The 16,148-nt window shown below is 45.0% G+C and overlaps 2 protein-coding genes across 2 annotated transcripts; both read left to right on the top strand.

Moving 5' to 3' along the window:
- On the top strand, window positions 1,606-5,806 carry LOC8057418 (probable serine/threonine-protein kinase At4g35230). The gene is made up of 9 exons (XM_002468522.2): window positions 1,606-2,147; window positions 2,285-2,420; window positions 3,186-3,319; window positions 3,883-3,988; window positions 4,149-4,234; window positions 4,480-4,668; window positions 4,834-5,007; window positions 5,087-5,200; window positions 5,296-5,806. The coding sequence occupies exons 1-9, from the start codon at window positions 1,788-1,790 to the stop codon at window positions 5,545-5,547; spliced, it is 1,551 nt and encodes a 516-aa protein (XP_002468567.1). The 5' UTR covers window positions 1,606-1,787; the 3' UTR covers window positions 5,548-5,806.
- On the top strand, window positions 9,926-11,286 carry LOC8085678 (chitinase 11). The gene is made up of 3 exons (XM_002468520.2): window positions 9,926-10,312; window positions 10,435-10,546; window positions 10,664-11,286. The coding sequence occupies exons 1-3, from the start codon at window positions 10,027-10,029 to the stop codon at window positions 11,037-11,039; spliced, it is 774 nt and encodes a 257-aa protein (XP_002468565.1). The 5' UTR covers window positions 9,926-10,026; the 3' UTR covers window positions 11,040-11,286.

Here is a 16,148-nt window from a genome sequence, read left to right as displayed (position 1 = left end):
CCATCCCCGGGACGCGGTGCGCACGGCATCCATCCAGCCAGCCACACGGGCGGGGCGGGCGGACGGTTCTGTGTGGCGCGCTCGGCTCAGTTCCAGTTCCTCCTCCCGTCCGCCGTCGCGAACCCATGGACGAGACGACCCGTTTGCGAGGACCGAACAGGGCTTCAGATGCCAACACGGTCCTTGCCCTGAATGACAGCCACAAGAGGAAGAATAATGCGTGCTCGGGCGGGAGAGGAGAGGAGAACCTTTGGAAAGGCAAAAGGAATTTCCAGCGGCGTCCGCGGAAATCAAGCCTTTTTTAAAAAAAGAAAAACAAAATAGAAATACAATTTGAAGCAGCTTTCCGCGGTATAAGCCAAATTAGGTGAACTACTCAATAGCTCTGATAAATAAAGAGGCTCTATCTAGGTTGTCTATGTTATATGTTATAGCACTTGATTGATGTAATTTTACATGTTTGGTTCATGGGTGTTGTAACAATTGTCACCTGACTTTGATATAAGTCGGAACCATAGGAAGTCCCTCGTGTGGCTAATATGCCATACAAATATTCTCTCTTATTGCTAGTACTTTTTATTCACTTGTGTGGTCACACAATAAAAAACTCTATCTATTATTTCTAGCACCTTACCAAACTGTTAATGTGAACAATGAATATAGGAGGAAGAATAATGCACGAAAATGCACTCGAGCAAGAGAGAAAACGTTGAGAAAGACATAGATTTCGAGCATCATCTGTGAAAATTGAGTTTAGTCTCAGCTTATGTCACGTAGCACTTGATCCTCCGATCTATCGTACAATAACACTCGCCACGTGGTTTATAGTTACGATGATATCGTAAAAAGCCACTCATGCGTCTACAGCACTATACACCTATTTTTTCTGTTACCACTAGTACTTTTATTCATCGTAACAAGAAAACTAAACTTTTCTTCGTTATTGCTAGAAACTTTTGTTCTTTAATTTGAAGAAGGAACATTGACCGTTGCTTATATCACGTGTCAGTTAACTTGGATGATATAGATTTAGGAGTAACCCAATTTATCATCATTGTAACGCTTTCTTATATGATTTTGATTAAATCTAGTGTTGCGTAATACAACTTTTTATTCTTTTATACCAGTATATAATATAATAAGTACATAGTATCAAGTATGAACACCATTGTTGGTTGAGCCATGGATTGGGAGTGAAAATCTTGACCCCTCTCTCTCTCTCTCCTGATGAGAGTAGGATCGTCGTAGCTATAAAAAGTTTTGGGATTTTAACACTGTAGCATTTTCGTTTTTATTTGACAAACATTGTCTAATTATGGAGTAACTAGGCTTAAAAGATTCATCTCGTGATTTACAGTTAAACTGTATAATTAGTTATTTTTTTTATTTATATTTAATACTTTATACATGTGCCGTAAGATTCGATGTGACGGTGAATCTTGTAAAGTTTTGGATTTTTTGGCGTATGTAAGCAAGCCTTAAGATAGCGACGCACCCGGCGCACGCACGCACGGGCACGGCGGCTTACGCTTCAACCGCCGCAGCCAAGAACGGGACGGAACCCTCTCATACAAAGGCAGCAGAGCCGCAGAGGCGCACACAGCCAAAAGCAACCAACCCACCCCACCCCACCCCGAAGGTTTCCTTCCTCTTCCTCTTTGCTCTTGCTCTCTCTCCCCTCCTCCCCTGCTCGGCTACTCGTCAAGCCAGGGGAAGAACCCAGCCCCGCCCCGCACGCACAGGGTCGCCCACGCCACGCATACGCAGCCGCAGCGGAGGGCCATCCGATGGGCTGCTGTGGCTCCTCGCTGCGGGCGGGGAGGCACCCGGAGAAGAAGCCGCCGGGCAGGGCGGCGGGGGCGCACCCCCCGCACCGCCCCTCCTACTCGCTGAACCAGCACCAGGCGCCGACGCCCTCCGCGGCTGCTCGCGCGGGTGCCGGCGGGCGCCAGGTGCCGCTGCTCAAGGAGTTCTCGCTCGCGGAGCTGCGCGCCGCCACGGGCGGCTTCGCGGCGGAGAACATCGTGTCCGAGAGCGGCGAAAAGGCGCCGAATTTCGTGTACAAGGGCCGCCTCGAGGCCAGCCGCCGCGCGATCGCCGTCAAGAAGTTCACCAAGATGGCGTGGCCCGATCCCAAGCAGTTCGCGGTACGCCGCTGCGCCCTATAGCAGGACGGCCTCGGCCTCGGGGTTTGGGTGCCGCCCGCACGCGCGCGCGCGCCCCCCCTCCGATTCGGGATGGGAATTTGCTGTCCTGAAAGCTTTGCTTCTTCTTTTGCTCGCAGGAGGAGGCCAAGGGGGTCGGGAAGCTGCGCCACTGCCGCCTGGCCAACCTGATCGGCTACTGCTGCGACGGGGACGAGCGGCTGCTCGTCGCCGAGTTCATGCCCAACGACACGCTCGCCAAGCACCTCTTCCACTGTACGTTTTGCTCTTACCGATCCTTTGGTCATTGGTCTATTTCTGATAAAGTCGCTTTCTGGATTTCTTGTTGGCTGCGAGATATATCTCGCTGGCCATTTTCGGTAAATACAGCCTGCAAAGATTTTGTCCTTGCCCGATTGGATCCCTCCTGATTAGTGCGGAAGCTGGCAAAAAAAGACGAATCCGTGTGCTCTGAGCAACTGCTGGCGCTTAGCAGCCTCCCGCATTTGGTGTACCGAACGAATGATTGATGATTGGGCTAGGCTTTGTCATATGCAATTCCTTATCTGGCTCTTGTTGGCATGGTCGTTGTGTGAATCCATAGAATCAGATTATGGCGACTGCATTGAACACATGGTATAATTTTAATGCATCACTGTTCTGTGTTCACAAGTCCTGTTCATTGTTTTGGACGGGTGGCTGACTAGAATTCCCTCGGAGGAGAAATGTGGACGAATCTTCTCACTGCTAAACTTTAGGAAATTGATATGTGTTCTAGGATGCCTATTGGAAATTAACCAGTTAATGTATGAACTATATGTTTGGATATATATTATTTGTTTTCGATGAACAGCCTGACCCTAGGGTGCATGGGCAAGGTTTGGGTTTGTTGGTAACGCTTGCCGATTAATAAACAGTGATTAATTTCTTTGTAAACATTAGGGCGTGCCACCTTTTGTGGGAAGACAATTTGGTAAAAGTAAGCAAGCAACTGTGGTGTAGGTCAGTTCATTATATGATTCTGCCTTTACTCTTATTCAGGGGAAAATCAGACAATTGAATGGGCTATGCGTCTGAGAGTTGCATACTACATCGCTGAAGCACTGGAGTATTGTAGCACTGAGGGAAGGCCTTTGTATCATGACCTCAATGCATATAGGGTCCTCTTTGATGAGGTAACTGTTACTTTGATTTTCATTTTTTCCTTATGGTCAATGGAGTTATATGGAGAACTGCCAATAGACTATAGTATCATAAAGCTGAGGAAATGCGGGTAATATTGTTTTCACTACAAATATCTCTTGTGCAACAGCCAAGTATTGCTGTGTTCCTCTGGCAGCTATTGATGCCATTTGCTTTTACCATCAGCATGGATGTTTTCTTTGCCTCATCTGAAATTGGAAGTGGAGGGGTCTGCTGCCACCTGTTTTCCACCTCTAGTGGTTGGAAGGAAAATTGTATTAAAATAGAAATGCCAGCTCTTTTTCATTAAGATTTCGCTAAAAATGGTATATTCAGCCCTAAAGGCAGGCCTTTAGATAGTAATGCCGTATTAGCAAACATGTTCTTTTTTCGAAAACATGATTAGTATCCTTATGAGGAATGCTCTTTGCGATGACGTCAGTTGCATGTTACAGCACTTTGCATGTTTCTCAAACTCCGCGAATCCTTTTTTTTCCCACACCATAACTCTACTAATCCTGTGTGGACTGAACAACCAATATAATTTCTTTTGCAGAATGGTGATCCTCGTCTTTCATGCTTTGGCCTGATGAAAAACAGCAGGGACGGGAAAAGTTATAGCACAAATCTTGCATATACACCTCCAGAATATTTGAGAAATGGTAACATATGATTTATCTATGACAAAGATAAATCTTATTTGAATTGCTTAATTAGGGTATTTAGAAGTGATATAAATAACAGTACATGTTATTTACTGAAAATAGAATGGCTAACATTTTCGTAATGATGGGATTTCCATGGCAACCTTTGCTGCTCCAGGAAGAGTAACATCAGAAAGTGTCATATTTAGCTTTGGCACTATACTGCTGGACCTCCTAAGTGGAAAGCGTATACCTCCTTCCCGTGTAAGTTTTTCTTACTAGTAACTATTTCTTTCCAAGTTCCCGTGTGATACAGAAGTACAGAATCCCTTTCGCAAAATACCTTTGTATTTAATACTATTCTGTGCATATCTGCTTTGAGCAAGTGCCACCAAATGTGTGATACTGATCGTCTTTGAGAGGACATATTTTTCTTGCGAATGTGACTTGGTAGCAGAATTGTTTGGTGAAACTACTTAATCATTAACAATTAGATTTGTTTCGCTCAGGCTCTTGATATGATAAAAGGCAACAATATCCAAGTACTGATGGATTCACATTTGGAGGGAAACTACTCAACAGATGAGGCAACCACATTGGTTGACCTTGCCTCTCAGTGCTTACAGTATGAACCTAGGGATCGGCCCAACACTAAAAAGCTGGTTTCCGTACTTGAGCCCTTGCAAATAAAATCAGAGGTAACAGTTACATTTTTATCCTTCTCAATTAAAAATCCTTTTGTGCTCTGGCATCGATTGTTTATCGTGTTGTGATTCATGGCTTGCATACAATTATTATCTTTTGGTAACAAGGCAATTTTTTTGTTTGTACTTATGTCTGGTACATTTCTAAATGATAAACAGGTACCATCCTATGAGATGCTTGGCATTCCAAGGTATGAAGAAGAAGCATCTCCCCCTCCACAACCACAACACCCTCTTTCACCCATGGGTGAAGCCTGTTCTAGGATGGATTTGACAGCTATCCATCAGATTCTAGTGAGTACACATTACAGGGATGATGAAGGGAGTAATGAGGTAAAGACCAGAGCATTCCTGTTGCTGTCTGCTGACTTTTCGACAGGGTAATCTAAGAAAAATGGCGTCTTTATTGCAGCTATCGTTCCAGGAATGGACACAGCAGATGAGGGACATGTTGGAAGCTAGGAAACGCGGAGACTTTGCTTTTCGTGATAAAGATTTCAAGGCAGCCATAGATTGCTACACACAGGTGCCACATCTTAGTTATATCAGGAGCACATTGATATTCTAGAAAATTGCTAGAATGCAGCCAATTCACATTGCTACCTCTTCATTATATTGCAGTTTGTTGATGTGGGGACGATGATATCACCAACAGTGTACGCAAGGCGGAGTTTGTGCCACCTCATGTGCGACCAACCTGATGCCGCCCTCCGCGACGCAATGCAAGCACAATGTGTGTACCCAGATTGGCCAACTGCATTCTACATGCAAGCTGTTGCGCTCTCAAAGCTGAATATGCAGAGCGACGCTACAGACATGTTGAATGAGGCGTCGCAGCTTGAAGAGAAGCGGCAGAAGAACACAAAACCTTGAAAGACCCTCTCAGCCCCGGTTCCTTTTGCGGCTCAAAAAGGTTTATGTTGAGACATGCTGCTCGGTCCTTCCTAAACATTGTGGTTAGTTCCTGGTCTAGGGGTTGGGAATGTAACTGGGGGGTGTGCTGTAGAGTCCTGTGATTGTCACTACCTGGTTTGGCATTTCTGTGATGCATTTTTTGGGCCCGTGTACATGTTACATTGACAAAGGTCGAAACAGGCAGAATGCAAGGGAATTTTACTTCTGGTTGTCAAAATCTGAGCTTGTTTAGCTCCAGAGTCTCTGTCTGGTTAATGGACCGTGTGCTGCTTGTACTGACATGGGAAGCACATCCTTTTACGGCTCAGTCAAGGTTTCGGTCTGTACTGGAGTACATCTGAATTCCTGCAGCAATTATCGGTGATGGGAAACCTTTAAAGCCTGTTTGATCTCTCTGACTGCTGTTCTAGCCCATACAGACGCTGTGTACAAGTGCTGTGAGTGCTGTGTACAAGTGCTGAGGAGACGGGTTCCTTCTGCACGGCTGTCGTGTTCTACAGCAAGTAATGCGTGGGCCCTGTTTAGTTCACTTCAAGATTCTCCGTCACATCGAATCTTGCGGCACATACATAAAGTATTAAATATAGACGAAATCAAAAACTAATTACGTAGTTTAGCTGGAAATCGTGAGATGAATCTTTTGATTCTAGTTAGTCCATAATTAGATAATATTTGTCATAAACGAACAAAAGTGCTACACTACCGAAATCTTTTCGGAACTAAACAAGGCCGTAGCTTTGGAGTTTGGAGGCTCCGGTGCAATCAATTTCATGGCCGCCCCGCCTGTCGTTGACAATGAGTTCCCTGGCCCTCAGGGGTACGGCTCGCCGCCGATCTGCCTATCTTCCTACCATTAGCCGAGCCGGCCAATGATTTTTCTCTCGGTCACCAAACCACCGGCCCTGTAGTCGGCCTTGGCCTTCCGGATGACCCGAAGCCGTCGTCTGAACAGTGCACGCCGTGTTCGACGACCGGCGAACTGGACGCAGGTCAGCTGCGGATGCGGGCTGCAGAAGCACTGCGGCCGGCGAGGCTAGATGGATTTGGTCCTGCGTGAGTTCGTGTTTTTTTTTTTTTTTTTTTTTGAGTGGATCCTGCGTGAGTTCGTGGCAGCCCTGGCAGGTTCAGCACCGACTCCGAGCACCGACACCACCATCAACGTTGGTGGGCTATTGGGCTCCAGATGTGTATCACATGAGCCGAATTGGTCCATTCCAAGGTTAGTCAGCCCATCGGGCTTATGGATCGAGGACTCTAGCATGTTGCAATAAGTAAGGTAGTATTACTGCCTGCCTCCTCGCATTAGAGAACGCGCACGGAGTATCAGTGGCAATGGCTCTTCTACGAGAGCGTTCTTTTTTTACAGGAGCATCCAGGAGTTAAAAAAGAATACACGTGCGTGATGTTGGCAGTGACACTCCACCGCTGCGCATACCTGCGAGTTAGAGCGTCGTGAAATAAGCCATGGCGAGGGCTTTTGGCGGTGCTGATCTTGGCAGGCGCCGCGCTGCAGGGGCGTGTGGAGCATCATCACGCGGCCAATAGCCTCCGGCCTCGCGCCCTCGCCCGGTCGCTGTTGTCCTATGCCGCAGCAAGCTCCACGACCGCCTCCACCGGCTCTAGCCACCTTGATCGTCGTCGAAGCAACGGCTTCGTTGGTCGCAACACAGTATCAACGACGATGGCCTTTGCACAACGCTGCCTCCAATGTAATATGACGACAATATCATTGAGTGTAGTCGCCGCAAAGAAGAGAACAACTCCTCCCGTCCCAAACACGAGCCCCATGTGATGCACATGGGGCATATGCCTCGCCTTGTCCCACACGTGCCTCAAGGGCGCTAAGGCGCTAGATGTGCCCTGCCTCATCCCACATGTGCAGATTGGAGTTCTCGTCGTCGCACCAGCTACGGTTGATATTAGAGTGTCCAAAATTTGATGTAAGAGTAACTAAACTTTAGTTTGTGGAACCAAACCAATCCTAGAAGGCTCTCCTATGATCCAGGTAGTAGTAGTAGTAGACTATCAGGCCACACACACGTCTTGCTCCACAGCCGCCTCTTTCAGGGAGCTTTTACAAATCATGTCACTATAGAGTGACTGGACGGACATCATTTTGTTAAGGCCGCTGTTGTTTTCAGCCGCCTCTACAAATAGTATTTGTATAAGGACATTGGATCACTAGCTGTCCCTACGGTCTGTATCTATAGAGTATGTTCAATCTACAATTGCCCCTACAGTTGATTTTTTAGAAAAAAAAATAAATTCAAATTTAAATCTAACCACAACATGTAATATATAATTCAACAGTCTGAATAGAGCTTAGCTGCTCGTCCAAGTGGACATGCCACGGCCTCACGGTAACCCTTACCATTGCCATTACTGCGCGGGAACTGCCACAAGGTGTGGGTGACACTACTGGTTGCCGGGTCGGCTGGACGACGATGACCACCAGCCAATGCATGATATAGCTCGCTCGGCCTTATAAATAAAAGCCGTGCCCAAATGGCAACGGCACTCCGATCCACCATTATTGGTTCCGGATGACGCCGTGGGGGGCGAAGCCGTCGTGCCACGCCGTGCTAACCAACGGCTGGACGCCCAACGACGACGACCGCGTCCGGCGCCGGGAGGGTACCTGGGTACGGCATGCTCACCAACATCGTCAACGGCGGGAAAGAGTGCGGCCAGCTGGGCCAGCAAACAGACGGCGACGCCAACGACCGGGTCGGCTACTACCTAGGAGGACATTGCTTGGAGTGACAGATGATGGCAACTTTTCCTGCGAGAATCAGAAGTACCCCGCTCCCAGGGCAGCACACAGTGCAGGCAGCATCAAGTGTTAGTAGGTTCCCACCCAAATTTTTTTACCCAATCCATAAATATATATGCATATCATATTAAATATAGATAAAAATAACTAATTATATAGTTTGTATGTAGTTTGCGAGACGAATCTTGAGTCGTGTTGTATGAGGTAGAAACTAATAAAAAATAAATTACAGAATATGTTAATAAACCGTGAGATAAATTTATTAAGTCTAATTAATCTATCAGTAGTACATGTGTTATTATATCAATTAGTATCTACTTATAGACTAATTAGACTTAAAAAATTCATCTCAAAATTAAAAGTACTTATAATCTATCAAATTAGTTATTTTTTATCTATATTTAATGTTTAATACATATGTCAAAATATTCGATGGAATAGGATATAAAGTTTTAGAGTGGGAACTAAAGGCCTTAAGCCTCGCCACGGCCAATACCCTCTCGCGTAGCACCTTGTCTAGCTTTTGCTCAGAGTTTCTTAGCTTTTTATGTGCTCTTCCATGCCATAAATTAGAACTAGCTAGAGCTTAATCATGTAAGGATTGTAAAAGAACACATGGAATCTTATATACGACATTGTTTCGTTTAGTTTGCGTTCGTGCTACGGCGACGAGACTTGGCTGTGTGACTTGGGGTCTTCTTCTGAAAAAAAAATATATAAGAATTTTTCATGTGTTTTCTGAAAAAAAAATGAACTCTCCATCTCTCTCGCAACTCAACAGGTCACATACACACAGTCTCAAGAAGACGACCCAAGTCTTCTCGGTTTGGCACCGTCTACAAATGCAGCTAGCTTTTCCTTCTCAACTGCCGGCTAGCACCTAAGCAACGACTTTTCTGCATGCTGGAACGCAGGATAAGACGGCAAGACCAGACCGAGTGGTAGCGCTTGCTATTTGCCTCATGAAAATGCTTTGGGTACAACTATTTCATTCAATCTAGCTCAAGGATTCTTCAGAAAAAAAAAAATCTAGCTCAAGTACAACTATGCATTTTCTTTAAAAAACTTACAACTATGTTGGAAATCATCCGATGTATTTATAAACTTTCTGTCCCCATGTGATTTACGATCTAATAATAAGCTGTACTCAAGTGTGTGTGTGTGTGTGTGAGGTACATATTTTCATTAAAGGAAAGTAGAGTTTGAATGAAGTATAAAAACTCACAAGTGATCCTCGGATTACCACGGCTAAAAAAACAACGAGCAGCAAGAGAAAAGCGGAGGGGGAAAGTCATGCTGATCTATAAAATGGTTTTTGTTTTCCACAAATATAGGCGAACGAAAACTTCAAATTCGTGTGGAGCCATGCATGGTATGGTATCCTATGGCAAGCGAATGGGAACTGCCAATGGATTGAAGGAGACAAGCCGGCCGCTTCACATGCATGCGCAGGCTTACCATTATCTAGCCGACGACTTGGCAGCGTGTCGCCAACGAGTCAACACAACGCAGCTGGCAGAACGCATTCAGATCTCAGACGTGACCTGACCGGACTTCACCGTAGCTCGCGATCATCCGGCTTTTATAAAAGCCACGCTCAAGTGACAGTGACACTCCACCGCTTCGCAGACCTGCGACTGCGAGTTAGAGAGCGTAAGCCAGCCATGGCGAGGGTTTTGGCGACGGTGCTGGTCTTGGCAGGCGCCGCGCTGCTCGCGGCGGCCGGCGGCGCCAGCGCGAAGCAGGGCGTGTGGAGCATCATCACGCGGCCCATGTTCCAGAGCATGCTGAGCCACCGCGGCGACAGCGGTTGCCAGGGCGCGTTCTACACCTACGACGCGTTCATCGAGGCCGCCAGCAAGTTCCCCGGCTTCGGCACCACCGGCGACGACCAGACCCGAAGGCGGGAGCTCGCCGCCTTCTTCGGACAGACGTCCCACGAAACTACCGGTATGCCGGCCGTATGCCTTGTGTTGTGGACAGCGTTTTTTTCGCTGGTTGTAGACTCTTCTTCGGCCGTCTAATTAAGCCTCGGCTCGCTATATATGCATGCCAAATTGACATGCATGCAGGTGGATGGCCAACTGCTCCGGGTGGACAGTTTGCCTGGGGATACTGCCGGGTGAAGGAACAGAACCCCACGGACCCACCCTACTATGGACGAGGACCCATACAGCTAACTCAGTAAGCTAAGATGAGATCAGCCACAGACATTTCATGATTTATGTAGTTTCGGCATCAGCATGCATGTGTATGTTACTAATTAACAAGCAACCTGTTGTTGATCCTGCGGGTTCGCAGTGAGTACAACTACAGGCAAGCTGGGCAAGCGCTGAACCTGAACCTGGTGGGCAACCCGGACCTGGTGTCGAGCGACCCCGTGGTGGCCTTCAAGACGGCCATCTGGTTCTGGATGACGCCGCAGTCGCCGAAGCCGTCGTGCCACGCCGTCATGACCGGCAGCTGGACGCCCTCCGCCGACGACCGCGCCGCGGGGAGGCTCCCCGGGTATGGCGTGACCACCAACATCATCAACGGCGGGATGGAGTGCGGCAAGGGCCAGTCCACCGACGCCGCCAAGGACCGGGTCGGCTACTACAAGAGGTACTCCGATATGCTCCGAGTGCGCTACGGGGACAACATCGCCTGCAAGGACCAGAAGCCTTACGGAGGCTGACAACGATCGATCTATGGTTGCTGCAAGCCTTTCACGTGTGTTTGCCTCTCTAGCTAAGAAAATAAAGATCAAGCTAGCAAACGTACAGGGCCGGCCGGGGCAGCCTCTAGCTTCGGCATGTGTCTACTTATATCATATAAATCTTCAGAGATGATATAGTACCGTCACATCTCTGGATGCATGATTACGAATAATAATGGCGCCAATCAATGGTTATATATATTTTATTTGCGTCATGTTTCCGCTATTCATTCGAGTCTAGCTCAGCACGTACACATGCGCCATCGATTTTGGCAAGTTCAGAGAGACCTGGTGCGTGACCAAAACCATGGCAAGTCACGAGTCATGGGCAGGCCTCGGATATTGTAAACATTTAACCATTATGTAAAATAAAAAAACTCATTCAAATTATAGAGTTCTACAACATCATTTGTAGGATAGCTAATAAGAACGATATGCTATATATGACAAGTGAAAGTTTAGCAATAGCAAAACTATTATTTTAGCAAATCAGATAGCGCACCTGTTGGACTTTAGTTTTTACTTTAAAAATGTAAAAATAACCTAGATAACATATATAGCATATCTGTTGGAGTTGCTCTAAATACTAGAGCACACAATAACAAACTCTTTCTCTTCTGCTATCCATCTGTCTCGCATGCGGCTGGTCCTAGTTGCCGCGATTCACGTGGACTCGGCAAGTGAGCCTCACTCGCTTTGTATGATAAGCGAAAAACATGGAATAGCTCGCGACTATATCTAGATAATGAGATGAAAAAGCTATTGGAGATGATTTTTTACTAATAATAGCCATATTTACATTTACAAAATGATTTACCTAATCTCTTGGAGTTGAAATTAGAGACTTAAGATAGAGCTATAAGAAGAACACGAACTAATTTTCCATGTCATTTCAAGACAAAAAAGACCTAGAGGATATGATAAATCCTCCTACAAACAACAATGTTGGTATAAATAAATTTGTTAATTCATCCTACTAGTTGTGCAAATTTGCATTATTCATATTCCTATTCCTATTTAAAGTAATCACTGCTTCACATTATAAGTTATTTTATATATATATATATATATATATATATATATATATATATATATATATATATATATATATATATATATATATATATATATATATATATATATATATATATATATATATATATATATATATATATATATATATATATATATATATATATATATATATATATATATATATATATATATATATATATATATATATATAATGGGAAATTCCTTTCTACACGTACGTGCAGTTACTCTCATCTTCAATAAACTACATTGTGTATGTATTCATGCTTGTTTATCGGTTTGAGTATGTTTATATACTCATATTAAGATACTCTAGATCTTACCACGCAATTTTTTTTTCAAAAAAAATTATATTTCAAATATATTACTAAAATACCACTACTACATTATATACAATAAGTATAACCATATACTCTATGTATCCATGCATACTTAACATACATATCACTTTAGATGGTCTAGTATGATCATATACTTTGTGTATATACATTTCGTTCGGTCATATACACCTTAAATCTGAAGATATATATAAGTTCTGCCTATCTTGACATTATAAATTCATTAATTTGCATTTGATATGAGCCTAGAGAATGTATATAGTATAATTCCACCCCAGACAAATAATTTTCCATCGCTATTAAGGTTGTTGTTAAGATCCTCTTTTAAACATGTCAGCTATTAATCAAGAAAAGAAACAATGCTAATTACATACAAGCTATCTAACTCCTAATGTTATGAACTACCTAAATCCATTCCTATCTTGTAAATTAAATATACATTTGTTCTTACCTACTGTCAGACTTAATGATTCTTTTTCTGCAAATAGTCGAACTTAATCATTATGTAGTTATAAGGGCATGTTTGTATTCAAGTAGTACCATCAAATTTACTAGCTAGTTCTACATGGCAGAAAACTTTATTTAAAAACTATTAACTTTGACACGTCTGTGGGAGATGCATCACTATGTGCAACACGAACGTACAACTCCTGCTCTACGGGCCATACCATTGTTGTACTGGCACATGTCAAGTTGGATGTAGAGAATCTAAGGCAAACAAACACAGAAGTTAGTGGGAAGTTAGGTTTAGTGAAGGTGCGGATTTAGTGTGGAGGCTAGGGAGGGGGCTCAAGCCCCCTACCATAAAGGCATAGTAGCCAAACAAAACTTAATTGCTTGATACTCCACTTTCCATAGAGATATTGGCCGCACCAGTTTTTTCTAGTAAGGTCATTAATCATTAGATGAAGCGAACATATGATAACAGTCGTTGCTCCCTATTAAATAATTTCCTAGAATCCGTATCAATCAATTTTTTATAGAAAAGGGTATCAACATATATGATAAAACTAATTTGATACCATAAATCTTAGTATTTTAAAAAGAGTCAAATTTTTTTAAAAAATAACTTAAGAGAACTCTAGAAATCTATTTATTTAGAGACAAATGGAGTATATGGTATCCTTATTATATTACATGGGGACAAAGTTACACAAAGACCCGAGCAAAAAAGAGTTCCATAGACAAGACAACGATAGTTAGAACAAAAGATGAACCACGACTAAATCCAACCTTCACTCGGTCACCCAAGGTCTTACGTCGTGGCAATCTCCATGGCTGCCTCACCCGCGACCAGTCAAGATGAGGGTTGCATGGTCTCAAGGCCCCCTACCTGCACAAGTTCAATGAAGTTAATGGGAAGAGGGAAAAATGAGAAAAAAGAGAGAGGACTGATGAAGAAGAAGAAGAAGGAGAAGAAGAAGAAGAAGAAGCAGGAGGAGGAGGAGGAGGAGGAGGAGGAGGAGGAGGAAAATGAACCCATAAAATCCATTCCCTGGTTTGGGGAGAGACCATATGGTTCCGAGGAAGAGTAGTGTTGTCGTGGACGGACGAGGTGCACAATAGCATTGGAGGAGACTAATGCCAAATACGAGATCTAGCTCATCAGTCCCCAAGTACCTCGCCAAAAAAATTGTTAACAATTTCCTTGTGTCATGGATGATGATGTGTCGGCTATGGATGATTGATATTGAGTTTGGATCGCACTACAAAATAGGTAATAAAAGGACATGTTTTTTTGACGAAAAAATATATGTCATGGGCTCGATAAACCTAGATGTAAATGGTTGTATCGAGCCTGTATCACCTTGGACCATTCCATCGTGTATGGTTCATAGACCCATCATGTCGGTGTGTGATCTGGCGATCACCTCACCGACGAGTAAATTTGTATCTACATGTTTCTAATCCGGATGGTGTACAAGAAGAACACAAGCGATTTATACTCAGTGAGAGAGTGAGGTCTTGTATTATCTTGCACCGAAGTGCTTGTAGTAGGGGTTATAATCTCAGCGAGAGAGGGAGAAGTTCCCAAGTCTCCATGTGTAATTGTGGAGTGTTGTTTTCGAGTGTTATGAACGTGTGTATAAATGGTCCCTGCCCCTCCATTTTATAGCCCCAAGGGGGTGCTGGGTTACATATACGCGTGTATTATATATTATAGTTCCTCTCAGATCTGAGGCCATGTAATTCTGTCCTAGGACCGCATGGTGTGGCGCAGTAGAGGCATGTCATGGCGTAGTCGAGGGATGGCTGTAATCCTTCACCCACTGTGGGCACAGGGGATGACATTGCTCGGCGTGCTGACCCATGCTGGTCCCTGTAGAGACTCGACCCTGTAAATGATGTGTCGAGCCTGGCTGTTTGACTGATAGGGGATCTGAGGCTCCTCGAATTGGGAGTCATGCCCCGACTCTGACGGGTTTGTGGATATAGGAGCTTGGAATGACGCCTGTATGTTTGTACAGGCATCAGTTGTACGCACAGTGACAAGAGTTGGTAGCATAGTACCTACATGTCAGACCCTGTCCTGTGCTGTTGTGGGCAGAGTGGTGATTTGACCCCTATTTCGTGGGAATGATGTGGCTTACGTCACAGGGGGTCTCAAGCGCACCAATAGTAGGGCAACGCTCGATCCCCGGGGTCGGGCGAGCCAGAGATTACGGGGCTACTCGTCCGAGTCAGTCTTGGGCGAGTCGAAGAGATGATCGGTCTCGGGCTGTATCTGAGGCCTCGTCGTTAGGCCTCAAGCGAGATGGAAGATATGTGACGGTCTAGGAAGAGCAAGTGAGGTTTTTACCCTAACTTTGAGTACCCCTGATTGTGGTATTCGGCACATCGTCTATGGTTGAATAATTTAATCTATTCTTTAAAGAAGATCCAAATGATAATACACGACGTGGATATAAATAAATACGGTAACTGGTATTTATGAATTATTTCGATACGTATGAGTTCAAATCTTGATGCGCGTTTTAGGTCAACAGTCAACGCTACTTTAGAGTGGAGCAATCCAAAGTACTACTACCTCCCAAACATTGTAATAAATTTCTATATATAAAAGATATAAAGTCTCAAGTTTCTTGATTTTAACACACAAACTTTAGATAGAGGTGTAGCTTTGAGCTCTAGCTGTGTCAATTGGGGCTTCATGTCTTGTTTCATTTGGGTATATTATAAGCTGCACCCTGCACCGCACACAACCATTACATGGAAAACAAATTCTCTCACCCGCGATGGAAGAAATAGCAGATTAACGATCGCATCATCACTAAACCCTAAGAAAACCTCCGGACGGCGACGATGCACCGCTGGTCCTCGCGCACGGACACCAAGAACAGCATGGCCTCGGCTTTCCCCTGCACGTCCACGAAGTGGTGCCGCGTATGGGTGTTCGCGTCCCGGTAGCTCTCGCTGCCCAGCGCGCGCGTCGCGCCGCCCCTCGTCACCAAGGCCACCTCGTTGCCCATCGTCAACGTGAACACCACGCCCTCGCACTTGACGCTGCCACCGGCGGCGGCCTGGTTCCTCTCGCTGTCGCCGTCGGTGACGGAGCCCATATGGTACGGCGTCAGCCTCTGTCTTGCCGTCGCCGGGACACCGTAGAGAACATGAGATCGATCGCTCGATCGATTGGTGCCCTTTTGTAGACTGCGATGAGTTCCGAGTCCGATACAATTTGCGAGGATTCGTATCC

Source organism: Sorghum bicolor, chromosome 1, assembly GCF_000003195.3.
Source record: "Sorghum bicolor cultivar BTx623 chromosome 1, Sorghum_bicolor_NCBIv3, whole genome shotgun sequence".
In the NCBI taxonomy this organism is placed as follows: domain Eukaryota; kingdom Viridiplantae; phylum Streptophyta; class Magnoliopsida; order Poales; family Poaceae; genus Sorghum; species Sorghum bicolor.
This window is presented reverse-complemented; position numbering and strand designations above follow the sequence as displayed.